The following is an 18,056-nucleotide window of genomic DNA, read 5'->3' as shown; positions in this document are numbered from 1 at the left end:
CTGCACGCCTGAAGACAAAGCAAAAAGTGAGAGCAAGTCAAAAGATTCTGGTTAACACTGGAACAATCAGATGCTAAATATGGACAGCCCAGGAAGGCTAATGGACACTCTTTTGTCACCGTTACACAGCACAATGCTACAGTCAAAACCAGACAGTAGTCTGCAAGGTCTGAAAGCTAAGTGATAATCAAGGCCTTATAACCTGGAGTATGGTAGGTGTGAGAATGGTTGTAAGCAGGAATTTGACTTTACTATAGATATCATTAAGAGCATAAGAGCTCTTGATATAGGTCACAGAATCACAGAATGGTAGAGTTTGGAAGGAACCTCTGGAGATCACCTAGTCCAACTCCCTGCTAAAGCAGGTTCTCCCAGAGCAGGTTGCAGAGTCTTGTCCAGGTGGGTTTTTAATGTCCCCAGAGAGGGAGACTCCACAGCCTCTCTGGGCAGCCTGGTCCCATGCTCTGTCACCCTCACAGTAAAGAAGTTCTCCCTCATATTCAGGTGGAGCTCCCTGTGCTGCAGTTTTTGCCTGTTGCCCCTTGTCATGTCGCTGGGCACCCCTGAAAAGAGCCTGGCCCCATCCTCTTGGCACTTGCCCTTAAGATGTTTGTAGACATTGATAACAGTGGTAGGTAGACAGCTCTGAAGAGGTACTGACGAGAAAGCCCTACCTCGCTCGTCAGCTGCATGGGGACTTAGGTGAACCCGTATGACATCCCAATTCTCCTGCCTGCTGAGCAGTGTACCATTTCAAGCCAGAGGAGAGGAAAGGTGAGGTGTGGGGGTCTGCCCTGGGCTTGACAACAGGCTCCCCTGGACACTCAGAGTGGAAAAAGCCATCTCCTAAGAAGTTTTTTTCCCTGGGGGTGTGTCTTGAGGTGTCCTGAACACTTCTGATGAGTCCAGGCTGGTCAAAGAGAAGTTACTCAGCCAGATCTTTTGGCCACAGGTGGAAGACTACCCAGAATACCTTAGAGTCTTTGCAGCAGGGTATCAGACTGACCCATCTCTGTGATGCAGTGCCTGAGAACAAATGCTCATCACAGCTGTGAGGACCAGTAGCAGCTCCAACATCAAGAAAGAATTTTTCAGGGAGGATGCTCAGGACTGCAGCAAATAATTGTGGGCAGGACAGTCTAGACAAAAGATTCAGCAGGGAAGGGAAAAAAACACAGATGAAACTCTGAGGTTGAGAGTCCCAGCTACTTCATATGCATCATCCCATCAAATATTGAACACTGAAGCCCACGAGGTCGAAAGCCTTGTAGCAGAGGTTGCAGCCTACACCATGGTTTGGAAATGCATTAGCCCTTTGCTGTGTGTCTTCAAGCAGATTGTTCCTTTCAGGGCACACCACTGGGGCAACGTTCCTACTGCTGGGTTTCACACTTTCCCAGGGTAACCCAGCTAATTCCCCAGCTCGTTCATCGGAGTGGAAATGATGAGCCTGGAGACAAGGCAGACTTCTCCCTGGCTTCAGCCCAAAGCTTCACCGGAATTTGTGCCTGGAAGCAAAGATCCTCAGCTCTCAAAAATGTTTTTGCGTCACAGCCAGCACTCAGGACTTATGACTAAGCCCCTGCATTGCCATGCCTTCGTAGTACCTGGTGTCTTTGCAGTTAAATGAAGCTTGTTCCAGCAACACTTTAATAACAGAACCAAATAGCAAGAGCCATTTCCAGTACTCCACCAGTAATTGCCTTTAAATTGCCATTGTACTAGCTTTTATTGCCCAGCCTTTATTTGCCTGGCAGAACACGGAATGTAAATCTAAGGGAACAAATTTCCATTCAGCTTCTTTCCCTTGCCTAGTGCTCAAATGTTTTCTTCTTCCCCTCTTTCTTTTTATTTGTTTTGTTTTGGTTTTTCCTCCTATGCCATCTTTTTCTTCTCCTGGGTGCAGATGGCCTTGAAAAGCATCAGCTTTCTGACCTGCTTCCCCTTCATGTCCCAGACTTGTTCTAAACTTTCTAGTCCATATGACAAAGCCTCTTCAGCACATGATGTGTAGGAGTCCACCTATGGTAAGATAAGACCCAGATCAAAAACTTGCTCATGTTTACTGGACCAAGTAGCATGGCTTAGACCAGGGGTCCTCAGACTTTTTAACCAGGGGGCTGGTGCGCGGATGAGGTGGCAGGCAGCCATCTGTGGCTGCTTGGTTTCAGGGGTGTGTGTCTGTAAATACGGGGGGCCGGATTCAGGACCCTGGGGGGCCGTATCCAGCCCGTGGGCTGTAGTTTGAGGACCCCTCGCTTAGACCCTGATACCTTTCAGCCTACCAGCACATATTAAGTCTTCCTAAAGCCACTTGGACTCCTTTCACATCAAGAGCAGGCAAGAAGCATCTCATGATCTCAGGCAAACAGAATAGAGTTGGATACAGGCAGGTGGGGAAGCACAGGGAAACAAGGAAAGGTCTCTCCTTGACACAGGAGCCACTAAGGACAACTAAGAGAAATACTAAAGCTGACTGAGAAATCTCTAACTAGTGCCAGGTTCCTTCAGGATCAGGCAGTGCTCAAGTTCAAGCTTTTTAGCCGATCTCCTTGGATACAGGTGTATAAAACCCTGGCCAGATGGATCTGCACCCAGTTCAAAGCTATCTTAAAAACACCAGGCTCTTGAAGGTATCCTGGGCTTCTGAGATATAACCATCAAACCAAAAAGTTTATTACCCTCCAAGCAGGCAATTTGTCTTAGCAAACAGAGAAACTCTAGTTAGCTGGGGGTTTTATGGTCCATTTACTTCCTCAGATGGAACTTTATATTGATAGTGTCAATAAATAGCTACTATTAAATAAAGAGCTTGCTCAAGATGTTTGTGCCTGATAGTGTAGGCAGTGCTTGAAGAATGTTAACTTTACCTGATCCAGGCATGATCTGCAGAGCCATGGAGGAGCACCTGGTCAGCTTTCAAATACTTATTCTGAAATGTAAAATGTGCTGAGGCTTGGGGAGGGGTTTGAAGAAGCCACATGTTTCCCAGAGGAGGAGCTGAATTTTTATATCTGGGAATGTAAAATGTAATGGCTCTGTACTCACCATCTGACCCACCTTCAGGGGCAGCACCATCCCACCCATGTGTCTCTGGGATGTTTGCTTGTCACCATGGTCGTTTTTGAAGTGTCTGTTCATCACAGAGAGGAGAAGTAATTAGAGAGGTGATGAGTCTGCTTGGCATACAAATCTGGTAGCTGATTTTTTAAAATTTTTTTTTAAGTAAATGTGTTTCCTTTCAACAACCCACTGCAAATTAATTGCAAGTATAACATGCCACTTGTTCATCTCCTGTTCTGCTTAAACAGGCAATTAATTTTCCTCCAAGTGAGCTGAGCCCTGTGCAATCAGTGTCTCAAGTGGGGATAAATCCTATTTAATCTCACATCCAGGTTCTGAAAACTGCCATCAAAATTGGCCAGAATGGATGAGTAGACTATGACAGCCTTGAAAAAAACAACAAAACCAACAAAAAACAAACAAAACAAAACAAAACAAAAAAACACTAAACAAACAAACAAAAAAAAACCCACAGGTATTTGTTTCCAGTAGCTTTTAGTTTGCTACCGAAACAGTGGGAGACCCCATGTAAAGAGGCCCCAGTGCTGGAGGTGACTTCAATGTCCCATGCTGAGCTGAGCTGCAAGGTTGGCTCCACAAGCTGAGAACCTCTGAAGTGTGGCAAGAAGGTATCTTCTTGGAGGAGCAACTCAATCCAGCACTACCCACAAGTCTGGGCTGGATAAAAATCTCTCTTTGGCTCCCAGCTCTCCAAATGGGAGATCTCTGAACTGCAGTTGTGCGTAATCCCATGCCTGGATCTGCTCATTCATCAAACCAAATGTCACCATGCAGCACTGCTTTCCTTGACTGGTGGGTCTGAAACTGCAGATGCAGTGCCCAGGATTGTGCATCCCTCTAAGTCACTCACAGTGTATGCTACCTGCTTAATGCCCTTGCTCCTGTTTGCAACCACAGCCATCACCACCTAAATTTTCTTGGCCCAAGACTACTATTTAGCTGCTGTGTGCCTCTATTTCCCAAGCTGTAATTATAAATAAATCAACTCACAGGTTGCATTTGTAAGTGGCTTACAAACCCATGAGGAATGGGCGCTAAATCCCAGCTTCAGGTCATATTGCTAGCCCTAGGGTAGCTTCTAGCCTCAGACTGCAGGAACATGCAACCTGGGCTCTTGCTATTGAGTTTTGATCCTAATGACTGTCCTCAGCCACCTTCCCTGCAAGAGCTGACACAGAAATTAATTTTTCTCTTTTCTTTGGCAGGGTGCAGCAGGTCTCAATGGGAAGAACGGAAACAAGGGAGCCAAAGGTGACAGAGGTCTTCAGGGGCAGAAGGGGAAGCCAGTGAGTAACAGGGAAGGATGTGGTTTGACTGGCAAGTAGGAGGCTCTGTGCCTTTTTTGACCCCAAGATCATTTCTCCTCACACACCCTGCATGCCTCATTACTGGAGTTAGGTTCTTGCTCAGGGTAAGATGAAATCACTCCCTAAACCTCCTGGAGAAGTCTCTAATGCACATTCTGGCCTGATCTTTAGGACAAGCGATTCTCTGGATGCCAGCAGAGAATCTGTCCGTGTCACTAAGAACAGAATCCTAAGTTTTCCCATGTTTTTCAGCATGAGTTTTCCTTTGTTATTTACCAAGGCCCAAATTTCAGGTTCCTTCACATACCAAGTCCAGTTCTCTCAATGCTGACCTGTCTGATGGAGATAGCAGGGAACAAAGCAATCATTTGCTAAAGCCCTTATGGACCTCCCTTTCCTGGGACAGGCTGGTTCTCTGTCACTACAGGATGCCTCCCTTGCCCCAAGATAAGCTTCTGCACATGGATGGGATGTCAGCCCCTTATTGCTGAAAATGCATCTTCAAACTGATGCTCGGTGGGAACATGTCTTCCCTTTACTTTCCAGAAACAAGCTGAAATCTGTGGTTTTTCTTTTTTGTTCTCCCACGAGAGGAAAAAAACCAAACAGTAGAAGATTGTGGGAGGGAGGAGGGAAGAAAGACCTCGCTGAACTTCATGAACATCCTCTAGATCGTTCAGCTAGTGCCTGAAGGATCCAGACTTTGAACAACAAACTCATTTTCCAGGGGCAGTGACCAACAAAAAAGCTGAGGGAGACCATCCAACATTGCCACAGTGCAGGTCCTTGTGACTGTTGCCACTCCATTAGCTCCCAAACCTCAATAACATCTACTCCAACAGAGGTCCACAAGGGTCATTTTCCAAACGTTGCCCAGCATATGCTACAGACCCTGTGGTAACTCATCACAGCACTTCATCCCACTTCGCTAGCAGCCGTGTCACGGTCACCCATCTTCTGCAAGGTTGTTCCCTGTCCCACCCCAGAGCTGGCTGCATTTCTAGCATCAAGGTGACCGTGATCTTCAAGTTTTCAAGGAGCCTCTGATGATTAAAACCACAATATAAATGCAAGGTGATGCTATCACCAGGGCTGTATTTTTTACCTTTCAGTCTGTACTTGATATGTTTTTCTTTTTTCATGTAGGGAGGAAAAGGTGATCCTGGGACCACTGGTGACATTGGGCAGAAAGGAACAAAGGTAGGAGATGGGCAAGATCCTGTGAAGTCTCCATTCTTGGAGATACTCAAAAGCTGTCTGAACATGGTCCTGGTCAACCAGCTTTAGATGGCTGTACTTGAGCAGAGGAGTTGGACAAGAAGTCCTCCAGAGCTCCCTTCCAACCTCAACCATTCCATGATTCTGTGAAACAGAGGTTGCAACAAGCAGAGAAGAGAGCCCAGGCTCCCGGCTGCAGGGAGGCCAATAGCGAAGGATGCTGCAAGCAAGGGAAGAGCTTGCAGCACTGCATTGGGGTTAACCCTGTGCACATGCAGAGTTCTTCCCTCCTGCCCTCGCTTTGATTTAACATCACTACCTGTGATCTGCTTTCTCCTCAGGGCTTACGAGGGCTTCCAGGACGCATCGGTGCTCCTGGAGCCAAAGGCATCAAGGTGAGCTATGCCCAGCTTTCCATCCTGCTCTAGCCACCTCATTTCCAGCAGTGTTTCCCACTCATTCCCAGGATAGCATCACACATGAAGAAGCCACCGTAACTCTGGCAGGAGAAGTACTTCTTGGTAGTCTGGGGCTGCAGGCTGCAGCACAGGGGGACATAGCCATGCAGAGCAGGGAGCCATGGATGGAGAGGTTTTAAGGACCTCCCTTTTTTTTTTTTTTTTCATCCCACTTTGCTAGCAGCCCTGTCATGGTCACCCATCTTCTACAAGGTTGTTCCCTGTCCCACCCACAGGAAAAAAAACAACATATTGCAGGGAATTTTTTGATAAACTGGAGTAAAAAAAAAAAAGCACACCCTGCCCACATCCCCTCCTGGTCTGTGGCTAAGCAACTGCCTGAACTCAATTCACAATTACTGCTGGACACATTGCTCCAATTGTCAACACCATTAGTCCTTCCTCTATAAACGGGGATAATGACTGTTAACGGTCTTTTTATGAAGGGTTTTGAAAAGCTTGATGAGAAGTAAGGGAGTCTGTTGACAGCTGAGCCAATGGGATATGTTCTTATTACTGTTGTTGTTATTAATATTTTCCTTCATCAGCCTTGGCCTATTGGGTAAATGAACTACTGTTCAGTGAATTTCCCACTTACTTTCACGTAGGTGGGCTTGGAGTCAGAACAGTCTAAAATTTATACTGATCTGAAGTAAGACTTTGCCCATACTTAAGCTTTCTGTTACCAGGAGTGTCATCATGTTCCCCCTTCAAGTGTGTTTTCCCAGTATTTTAGGGGTTGTTTGTGCTTACAGCCATTCACTGCTTTTTCATCCACAGGGAGAAATTGGCAGCCCTGGAAAACCAGGGATCTCAGGATCAGATGGACCACATGGACCAAAGGTGAGTATCTAAATCATGCATCTGCCTACAAGTAAGAGGTTTACAAAAAGCTTTACAGATGCTGCAAATCCACCTCTACAACAGGCTTATTTCTTTCAAATGGTACAAACAGGATTATTCTGAATCTGTTCCTATAAACCAGCATAGATCTGGGTGAAGATGCTTGGACACTGGGGTGGGGACCCCTTGACTCAACTTCATCCATCCCAGCTCTGATCCTCCACAGGCACTATTGCATGTGTTGAGTAAAAGAGCTTTTTAATGAGATTCTTTCGATCTCCTTGAATACCATCACTGTGCAGGCTGAGACACCTTGCTGGGTCACACTCAGTAAATAATATTGTAATCTGAAGAAAAGCCAATTCATTCAGCCAATTGCAGCCTGGCCAAGTCTGCATTGGCTATGATTTTATCTTGGTTCCTTCCAGGGTGAACAAGGAGCATCGGGGGACGATGGTGCCTTGGGGATTCCTGGGGAGAAAGGAGAAAAGGTTAGTACTCACCAGACTGCATCGAGCTGCCATTTCTAAAAGAATAAATTTCACATCCATCAGATCAAGTTAACAAAGTTATACACTTTCTACATCATAGGTACCCTTTCACTGGGCAAATGTCAACTGTCTGGAGCATTAAGGCTGGGACTGCAATTGGAAAGGGCAGAAGAGGGAGGTCTCCTTAAATTCACCCTCTGCTTGATGTACAAAACCCCAGACGGGTGCCTGCTTAGGATGTGGAAAAGCCATCCAAACCCTTGAAGTGGGATTAATTGTCAGAGTTTATTCAACACCACCATGCCCAGGGTAAAGGGTGCCTGAGATGCTGTGGGGCAGAAAAAGTGAATAACACTGTTGCTTCTGGGCACGTTGGGCATGGGAGTGGGAGAGGTCTCCAAATTGACCTGCTCCCAGGCTCTGCTCTCAGCTTGAGAGCAAGTCCCCACCTTGAACACTCCCCATCCCCCACCAATTTTCCTTCTCTGCATTGCTTAATTTTCCATTTTCTTCCCTAAAAGAACAAGTCTAAAATTTGTACCTTTCCATGGAGGGAAAAAATAGGGTTTCAGTTAAAGCAGTAGTTGTTTTGGAAAAAAAAAAAAAAAAAAAAGGAAAGAAAGAAAAGAAAAACCCACAATAGTCCCAGCAGCCTCCTCCATCAAGTCTTTTGGTGTTTTCCAGACCCTTAGGCCCTTTCACATTCAGCCCCACCATCTGGTCTCCAGCTGATCTGGGTTCTTAAAGAATTTGTTGCTTTTATTGACAACTCTTCTGGTCCTCATTCCCTGATGGTCATCTGTGTCAAACACTATGGGTTCTTCTCTTGTCAAGCAACATCTCTGGCTCACTGAGTCTCTGAGCTGTAACTGGTTGGAGGCTGGGAAATTATTCCTGGGGAAATACTATTCCCTTCCTCTCCTGTTCTTCTCTCCCACAAACATCTGCTTTCAGCCCCTGATGAAGGTTGGGTATTGGGCTGACTGAAGATCTTTCCTGCTGCTGTGTTTAACGAAAGCCTTTTCTGTTCACAGCAGCTCCAGGAGAAAGCTCAACAGTGCAGTAGGAAACACGAGTAGGAAATTTATAGGCCAGCTCCTGGTAACTTCCGTTCTCCTCCTCAGGAGTCACTGTTTTTTCTGGAGTTACAGACTAAAGGACTCCACTTTCATATGAAGGGAGAGTTGGGCATTAGAAATTATTGGGCATCACCCCAGAGAGGGGGTATCCATGTCACCAAGCAGTGAGGTGCCTTCTGGAGAAGTAAAGATGGAGAGCAAAGTTGAAATGATCTCTACCATCCTACTGATGCTCTGTTAAACAACAGCACAACAACAGACAAAGTAGAATGTACATGGTCTCCCCTTACTGCCAATGCCATGAAAGTCCCGGGTAATGTTTGACTGGCCCATCTCTAAAACTACCTGTGCTTGAACTGCTCTGTCGGTGATTCTCAGGGGGCCAAGGGAGTTCCTGGCTTGGGAGGCTTCAAAGGACAAATGGGATGGCCTGGGAAGACTGGAGTTGCAGGACCAGATGGACCTCAAGGGCCACAGGGTGAACCAGGGCCACAGGTGAGCAGCAAATGGCCTGTAGCATCCCCTGAACCCTGATGAGATCAGTACCTTACATCCTCATGTGACTTAGCACCCCAGATGTGGCCCCACATGTCACCATGTACACACACATACATCTACCCTCTCACCACCCTTACAAGCTGGCACCTGAGGTCTCCCGCAGTGAGATGGCTACAAGATCTGTTGTCTTTCTGTGGGATCTTGGCCAACTTCATCTCTTGGTGCATTTATCACCAGAGGATTTTTTTTCACCTTTCCTCTCTTCTTTTCCTATCTACAGTGTAAGATGTGACATCTCAGTGAAGAAAGAAAAGCTGATAATGTCAAGTTAACAGGGCATCAAGTGCACCCCTCCTGTTGCTAATTATCTGGGGAGCAGAACACCAGTGTTTCGGAAGGAGCTGGTGGCTTTCAGACCCCGTTTGCTGGCCATAGTTAATAAGTGGTTTTGCATGCAAGACATGCTGAGTACCTTCTGAAATGTAACAAAAGGACTTGTAAATGAGGCATGCTAATACTGTTTATGAGCAGGAACCTGCTGCCTCCAGATTCTATGGTAATGAAGAGTGTCTTGCTGCTGCCAACACAATGCAGAGGGAAGATGCTAGAGATTAATGCTAATCACCCACCCTTAGACACCATCCGTTAAGTAACAAAGAAACTTCCAAGTGAAAGAGGACTGGAAATGAAAATACCTTTCTCAGTTGTGCAGGTGGGACTGGCTGAGTTTCAGGCCTGGACAAGAGAATACGTAAATTAACATGAAAGAACCAAGAACAAAAGAAAGCTGGAGTTGAGTAACTACCTGAAAGATGCAACTATTATCCATAAGTCTTCTGAGGGATAGTCCTGTTTTAACTCCTGCCAGCCTATGAGTCTGGCAGATATTTGGTGTGCCGTGTTTCACCCTTGGGTGATGCACCCCTATATAAGTATGTGTAAGGATATAATCCTTGTGTGTGTGTGTGTATACATATCTATATGTATGTATCAACTGCATGCACACAAATACACACATGGTTTGTCAAATACTTGAGTTTCTGCTAAACGGGAATTAGAGTGTGCTGTTGCTTTGAAAGCAAGGAAAGGAGATAGAGACTCTGGCAGGATTTTCTTCTTTTAATCTTTTATGCCCTGCTGAATTATTTCAGCCAAATAATCCAAATTCCAATCACCAGTGATTATGCTTCACCAACTCAGAAGCACATTCAATAGCATGGAGAATTTAACTGATATGTAGCTGCATCTGACAGTTCAGGACTGTGCTGGTAAAGGCACACCAGTGGAAATTGCTTTGGATTTTGAGGGTAGAACTTGGGACAATTCAGACCCAATTTTGTGTGAAAGTCTGAGTGAGTCTGAACCTCACTAGGTCAGCTGTCCTGGATCTCAAAGGTGTCCCTGTCCTAGAGCCCCTTGCAGGTCTTCTGACTTGGGTGGTGTAAAGGTGCCTGTGTAGACTTTATTGATTCTTAACCTGGTTTTCCCCCCATATAGAAAAGAGCATCAAATATTGGGCAAGCCTATACCTTGCTCTTTGGAGCCACAAAACAAAAAATAGCCAACATTGGTTTTAAGTCTTAGGAAAGAAGTGATTAAGGAAGGGAAAATGCAGGTGGTGCAGCAAGGTCCATGTTGCACTGATGGTCAAACTGAACATCTGTATGGTGTCCTGAGACATCACCAAATAAAGATTTGACCTAGAGCAATCTGCTTCATGGTACAAGGGCACAGAGGATGCTCTGGGCCTCTGGCATTGTCCAGCAGCCTATTGTTATGGCTGAATCCCACTCAGTGCTTCAGGACTGACAGGGTGATTATAGAACTGATTATAGAAGGCTCCAGAGCCTTCCCCTAAAGGGGTACAGGTGTAGAAAGACCCTTCCAGAACAACAGAAAATGGACTGGATACAACTTTAGACCATAGCAGCAACATTATTCTTCTTTACCTTGCTCCCCAGGCTGTACCTTGCAATGAAAAATGTATCAAAAGAATCACAGAAGGGAGGAAGGAGCCGAAAGTACGAGATCCCCTCATGTATGTTTAAAAGGGCTGGAAGTTTTGTTATTAGCAGTTACAAGCACGGCACACTTAGAAAGCTGTGTATGAGATAATAAATGGCTTTCGTTTGGACACTGATTAAAGAGACTGTGAGATGCCACTTTCTACACCCACACTACTACTTGTCTTTTCTCTAAATTAAGAGAAAGCCCCTGGGTCTGAACTGCAGCAGCGAGGCCACCCTCTTTTCTAACATGGGAGGGTATTATCTCCACCTGTAAGTCCTTCTCCTCCTGCTGAGACTCCATTTCTCAAACTAGTGCCAGGACAGACAGTCAGAGAGAGAAAACTGCCCTCTGTTCCTGCAGCATCCATCCTTTCTGCATACCATAGGAAATGCCTTGTGGTTGCCCAGGGCAGAGGGGACAGAGCCCAAGGCCCTGATGCATCACATCTGATCTCTCTGTGGATCATCTGAGATCCAGAGGGCCCTGAGTATCTTCTCCTGATGCCTAGGTTGGGCTTTAACGTAAAAACCCCAACCAGTGGTGTGGGTTATCTCTGGACGGTGCCCAGGCATTGCTAACTGAGCTCTCCTTTTCTTCTCTAGGGTCCACGAGGGAGAAGAGGGAGGCCTCAGCTCTGCCTCAGAGGATCCCCGGGCATGGACGGGCAAAAAGGAGAAATGGTCAGTATGGGGATGAGCCAGCCTCATCTCCCGGTGAGGTTCCTCACCACCCTGCAGCAGTGCAGAGCTCTGCATTGGGGCTGGATGAACCCAGGCTGCTCTCTAGGTTGCATCTCTTGGCTCTCCAAATTTTGCAACAACAATAAGCCCAGAAAGCATTTTACTCCCAAGCACCAGACATTGGACATGGGTAATACTGCCTACACTTCTACCTGAAGGTATCTCCAGCTGGGACAGCCGCTGTGAGCCCTGTTGTTTTGTGTAAGACTTCTTTGGGAAAACACCATATTTTGTGCCAGCATATCCTCAGCTGTGCTTGCCATGGCAGACCAGGAGTAAAACAGTATTCAGTGCAGTACTTCAGTACAGAGGGGCAATGCTCAGCCTTTGAATGTACATCAGAGGATATAAACAAGAGCTTAATCTCAAGATCTCAACCTGCAACCCATGTGCAGGGTCAGTCACTACACGTTGTGGGTGCTGCCAACACTGACTCAAGGGCATTTTTACATCAGGAGGTAGCATTGCATTAGCTCCATGTGTTGGTGGAGGGTAATGTGATTTCTTCTTGTGCTCCAGTCTCTGTAAGTGAGCATGGATTGAGAAAAATTGCTATCACAGCTTTAATTTAGATCATTCTTCCTGTGCTCCTTTTCCTTCAATATTTTTTCGTATTTTTAATTGACAAGTCCAGTTTTCACCAGTTCTGAGCGGAAAATTGTTCAAGGTATTTTCTCCTAGTAGGCAGAAAGCCCTGTTGCCAAACCTCGGTATCTCCCTGTTCCATCTTTTCAGCACTGGGATTACAGTCCCAGTTGCAATCTTCTGCCTGGTCTGGTTCCCAGAGGTTCTCTGGAGTCCAGATCCTCTTCACGCCTCCACCTCAGATTTTGTGGTCCCTTACAAGTTCCAAAGAAACCTGACTTAAACTGTAATTGTTAACATCCTTATTGCTTGGATAGAGCAGAAATCCCAGAAAATCTGGGAGCCTGCATGCAGCTCTGCGATACACACTTTTGTTCTTGCTTCCTTGCACATGGACTAGTCCGTTCCTTTCTGCTCAGTGAGCTACTCACAGATAACCCTAAAATTTATAAGAGAACACGTGAGCCTTTTCCCCCATGTCCTTTCCTAATGTATCTTTTCCTCTCTAAGGCACACTTATTCTTGGAGCATTTAATGGTCAATCTACTGAGCTTTTGTAATGACTTAAGTGTTTTTAACAGGGTGAAAATGGTCCAGCTGGCCAGAAAGGAGAAAAGGGAGATCCTGGTCTTTCTGTGAGTACTTTAGCCCAAGATCACATCCTATTACACAGAGCTGAATAGAGAAAATAGGGTAAACTTCCCCTCAGAGGTATAGGGGAGGAGGGAAATTCTGAGAAACAGATGAATTCAGAGAATATCTGGGAAATGAGAGTGCTGGTCATTACCCAGAGACATCAGACGTGCACAGGCTGGGGTGGGAACAGTGCTGGCCTGTAGGATGCCAAGCCCAAACAATGACCCAGAGCCCGAGGCACATTTCTTCTCTCCCTTCCTCCCCATGATGCTTAAAATACCTGCTTGGCAGATAAGTGCCAATGCCTCAAGGCTGATCAAATACAAAGGAAGAGCAGGAGAGAGAAAAGTGCCCCATTTTTAAAGTGGTTAGGGAGCTGACATTGCTGCAAAAGCTGCTGCTCTGAGTTTATAAATCCTGAAGGAGTGGTTGACCCACATGGGTCAGGGCAAAATCGCTGTTGCAGCTCCCCTAACATTGGAATCTCCATCGTGTTGCCTGAGCAAATGTCTTTTATGGCACTTGACTGATACAACATGGTACTTTCATCTTTCCAGTGTGTGGAGGCCAGGCAGGATTAGTTATAGCATAGGTGTTATGGGCAAGGGTGCCCTGTGTGTGGGCTGCTGAAGAGCCCAGCTCCCTACGTAGAAAGTGCCCCAAACTTTGTCATCCCTACAAAGGATGAGAGGTGGTGACCATGTGAAGTGCAGTAGGGACACAGCCAACACGCATGGAAGATGCTTAGCCGAAACAGTGGCAGTTGGTTGGCCCAGGGGTGAAGTATAGACCCAAAGTCCATGAGACCAGATGTTTTGCTCTGTGGGGAATGGCATTAGCTGGTAAAGAGGCAGAGAACAAAATGAGGTGCCGCTACATCTCATCTAAACCTAGTGCTACAGCCCATTTTGATGTGTCAAGCCTGTAGTATAATTTGAGTAGCCCTTTTGCATGGATGCAGGTGGCTTGATGAAGCTTCTCAGAGATAAGGGACATCTGAGAGACCATGGCCTCAGGGACAGTGCCAAAAGGGTTGGGGAGACTCCTTGGAAAGCCGACCCAGGCATGAATTGTGCCATGGTCCTCACTCTGGTCTGGGGATCCCAGCTCCTCGTGGCAAGAGAAGCTGGCTACAGGATGGCCATGACTTTGCAAAGGGAATCATTTCCCTGATGAGCCACAAATCTTGAACTGAGGTCCCTATGACACCACATGTATGTCTCTGATCTCAGCCATACCTAAGCTGAGGTGGTTTCACCAGAGGCCACCTCTGGTGGGGCAATCAGTTTTGAGACAGGGCACAGAGAGGAGGGAGATGGTGCCAGGTAGAAAAGCACTGCTAACCTCTGCTTTTCCCCCGTGGCACAGGAGGAGGAGGTGAAGGAGGTGGTCAGGAGTGAAATGAGAGGCAGATGCGGTAAGTTTGCTGGCAAGCCATGCTCAGGGCCACCATTCTGACATCTGTCAGCAACTAAATTGGAGCAATTTGAGTGCCGGCACATGCTGGCTCAGCAGAGCAAATAGCACCCCATTAGCAGCAAGTGGAGACTCATTGCCTCTCCACGCTCAGAGACAAGTGCGGGCTTCTGGACCACAAGGTCTCTGCCATAGTCCTGACCTGCTACTCAAACTCTTAATTTTTTCCCTTTAAACCTCCTGTCTTCACATTTCTTCCCCTGTGGTTTTGTCAGCAAAGCTTCCCTCCCTGGTCATCTCCATTTCCCTGCTGATTTGTGAAAGGCACTGGGTCACAGCAGAAAGTCTGGAGCTGCATTTTTCCTAATAACAACCTTTTCATTACTGTCTACTTTGTGGCACTCTTGACACACAGACCTCTCCTCTCCAGTGCTGAATAACTGCCAACCAGTGCCACAAGAGTCACAAAACCTACCCACATTTGGGAGTGTTTTTACCCCAGAATCCCAGCATCACAAGGCTGTCAGGCTTTCAGGACCTTGCTTTCCTTGCCCTGGAGAGGTCCAGCTACTTGAGGGACAGCAAACAGCTGCCCCACTCCTGCCTTATTCCATGGGGTCTGCCTATGGCCAAGGAGGACTTGGGCTCACCATCACTTGCCAAGATGCTTCATCCATTAAGCTGGAGTTGCACTCGTTTCTGCCTAGAGATGTTAGGGGGCACTTGAAGGCTTTGAAGAGGGGGGAAAAAAGGGTGGAAAATAGTTCATGAGAGCATGTACTGCCTGTAAAATTGATTTTGTGGAAAAATCTTACAGGGAAAAAAGAAGTAGCAAACAAACTATGCCCTGTCTGTCTTATGTTTGCAGATTGTGGGGATGAGTTGGGAAGGATGCTTATGGAAAGGGACAAGGCTGCCAATACCTACATAGAAATGCATGTGAATTCATGCAGTAGGGTAAAAGATGTTCTCCTTGCCCCAAAACATCCTGAAACTGCAAGTGAAAAGATGTTGTTAAAAATAAGTCCTTTTATCTGTGATCCAGTGCAGAAAATGACCCTGGATCACCAACTGCTTTTAGACCCTGGCTCTATACGGGGGGCGGCATTCCTTGAGAGGAATATGAGAAAACAGGGTTGAGAGGGTCACCAAGAGGTTTTCTGCTTCCACCCACTACTGCAAGACAGAATCAAAGCTGTTCCTGACACCCAGCTTTAAAAGCTGCACTCACAGGAACACCTCTCCCTGCCCACAAAACAGATCCTGTTGCTCCACCATCCCAATCAACATGATAAGCTCCAGTGAGGTGCTTACAGTGCAGGTGTCTGTTCATCTTTTAAGTTCCTGGTGTGGAGCTCTAATCTATATGGTCTACAGAGTCTGGACAGCCAATCTGTCACCCTCAGGGTAGACTCCCCACGTTCAGGCAGGGGCTCATCCTCTGTGCTTCAGGGAGGCCTTGGTTCCTCCATGTGGGCAAGTGACGCAGGGTCTCATTTTTCCACAGAAGATGCTGAACCAGTTTATGGGTCTCATCTGGCCATAGTAGGTTTTAAAGACACTTAGCTCACATGGAAGCACTTAGAGGAAATCTTCCAGCTTGGGATCTGATCCTCATGCCTGGGTGTTGATCTAGTTGCCCATATATAAACTGGATTACATAGCCTGCTGGATCCTCTCTATGGGCACAGGTGTCTTGAAGGTCTGTGTCACGTCCATCAACACAGCTTTGATGTCTCAGTTACCCTGGGACATCCCATCTAACCTGAATGTTTCCTACTACATTTCAAGGCCATCATTAGACCTGGAAAGGGTCCCTCATCACAGCTTGGTTTTAATGTTTTAAACAGGAATAGACAAAGGAGGAACTTCAGAGCTTAACTAATTTGCAGTGAACTCATGTTCTCCAGGAATGGATTTGCTTTAATTTTTCCTTCATAACTTTTAACATTATATGATTTATTAATTTTTTTAGCCTTCATAAAACATTGTTTCATAGTGATGAAAGTAGAGCATTCTACAAAGCAAGGACTATCCAGACAGAGAGGTGGGTCAAGAAGCAGCATCCTTGCCCTGGATGTAAGAAACCAGTACAGACACAGGTGCCTGGAGTAGCTGGGAACTCTCTTGGTGTGGGATATTCCAGATTACACTAGACATGAGATAGTCGTTTCCAGGCTCTGTTTCTCCTCCTGCTCTGTGTTTAGAAAGCAGATCTGTCAGGGTAGAGAACATCTCTCCCTGATGTCTATCCATGGCTCTGCACCTGGAATCCTGCCCTTGCCCCAAGGCTCCATTTGCTTATGTAATGTAAATAAATCAGAGAAAATTAATCCTGCACTGTGAATGATCTTGGACAGAGCAGTCTACATGCTCCTGCAAAGGACAACCCTTGCTGAAGTGTTTTGCCTTCATGACTCCGGTGTTACACAAGGACCTTTGCCTGTTATCTGGGTGGTCAATCCTTCAGCCAGGAGCATGTGCTCCTCTCCATCCCTCATACTCAGACCATCATTTAGAATTAAGTTAGCAAAGGAAAGCAAAGCTGGATCAAAACCACAGTGGATGCACCACAGAGCATTAATCTGGAATGGATTCAGTCTGCAGGTCCACATTGCTTCAAAACAGGTTTCTGGGTTTTGCACAGCCAGGCTCTACTAGATCTACTGTCCTCTACCTGCAAACTCTGTACATCCGTCATAAAACCAGAACTCTTAAAATATCTTCTTTGCTAACATGCTTGCTAGCCTGGTCCAGATCATGCTTGTCCCTCAAGGCATGCCCGGTATGAAGGATGTTGGAGCCACGGACTCAAACACATCCAAACACAGCTGGACATGCATAACTTAACTAACTCCTTTTGTGGATTCGCAACCTTTTAGTTAACAAGTCTTACCGGTGAAGACTGGCAGTGCTTAGCACCTCCGGTGACCTATCCTATGGAGATGCTGATCCAGCAGCATTTCATTATCCATGTAGTTTTGATTATGACTCCATCCCAACTGACACTGGAAACATGTCCATGCAGTCATGGAGGTCCCATGAATGCCCAGCACACTTCTTGGGAACCACTTCCTCAAAACCAGCTTTTATTCTGAATAAGTTTAGCATATCCCCTGCTCCCTTCCTTGAGAAGCCAGTAGATGGTACAATCTCTCCTTAATTGCTTTCCCTTCTCTATATGTGTATATGTGATTTGAAAACAGGTTTCCTACCTTGACCATGTACCCCAGTGGTCTGTAGGCTTTGCCCAATGAAACACTGTGTTGTGACTTGTCTCCTACACTGTGTTGTTCAATGGCAGTAATTTTGTTGAGCTACAACCATTTACCAAAGCATGGTCGCTTTCAAACTGTGGGACCAGATTTCATCCTCACTGACCCAGCAATTAAATCCGCAGGTCTGGTGGCAGCTGAAATCAACAGGCAGCTCCAAGGGTATTTTCAGCCTCAGGAACACACCAGAAAAGATGGTGAAAGCCAAGAAGAAATGCTTAATAAAACTCAGAGCATGACCACATTGGCTTCAGTGAAGCCCTTCATGGAGCCAACTTCACTTACTGCAGGTAAGTGCAGCTGCGTGGCTACATGCTTTCCTTCCTTCCAACCATGGCAACTGGTATCTTCTGGAGCACTCCATGAACCCAGTGCTAAATCCTGTTCCCTGGGGCTGGGCAGAAATAAGGCAGTGA

General features: G+C 46.4%; 1 protein-coding gene across 1 annotated transcript in view; it reads left to right on the top strand.

Annotated features, from left to right (window-relative positions):
• LOC119148308 (collagen alpha-1(VII) chain-like) overlaps positions 1-18,056 on the top strand; it is a 98,730-nt gene that overhangs the window by 80,116 nt on the left and 558 nt on the right. Inside the window, exons 76-86 of the mRNA XM_037388284.1 lie at positions 4,290-4,370; positions 5,538-5,591; positions 5,951-6,004; positions 6,848-6,910; positions 7,339-7,401; positions 8,859-8,975; positions 11,591-11,668; positions 12,895-12,948; positions 14,318-14,366; positions 15,234-15,270; positions 17,764-18,052. Of these exons, the coding sequence (XP_037244181.1) occupies positions 4,290-4,370; positions 5,538-5,591; positions 5,951-6,004; positions 6,848-6,910; positions 7,339-7,401; positions 8,859-8,975; positions 11,591-11,668; positions 12,895-12,948; positions 14,318-14,366; positions 15,234-15,270; positions 17,764-18,052 (939 nt within the window). The remainder of the gene's footprint in view (positions 1-4,289; positions 4,371-5,537; positions 5,592-5,950; positions 6,005-6,847; positions 6,911-7,338; positions 7,402-8,858; positions 8,976-11,590; positions 11,669-12,894; positions 12,949-14,317; positions 14,367-15,233; positions 15,271-17,763; positions 18,053-18,056) is intronic.

This window comes from Falco rusticolus, chromosome 5 (genome assembly GCF_015220075.1).
Source record: "Falco rusticolus isolate bFalRus1 chromosome 5, bFalRus1.pri, whole genome shotgun sequence".
In the NCBI taxonomy this organism is placed as follows: domain Eukaryota; kingdom Metazoa; phylum Chordata; class Aves; order Falconiformes; family Falconidae; genus Falco; species Falco rusticolus.
This window is presented reverse-complemented; position numbering and strand designations above follow the sequence as displayed.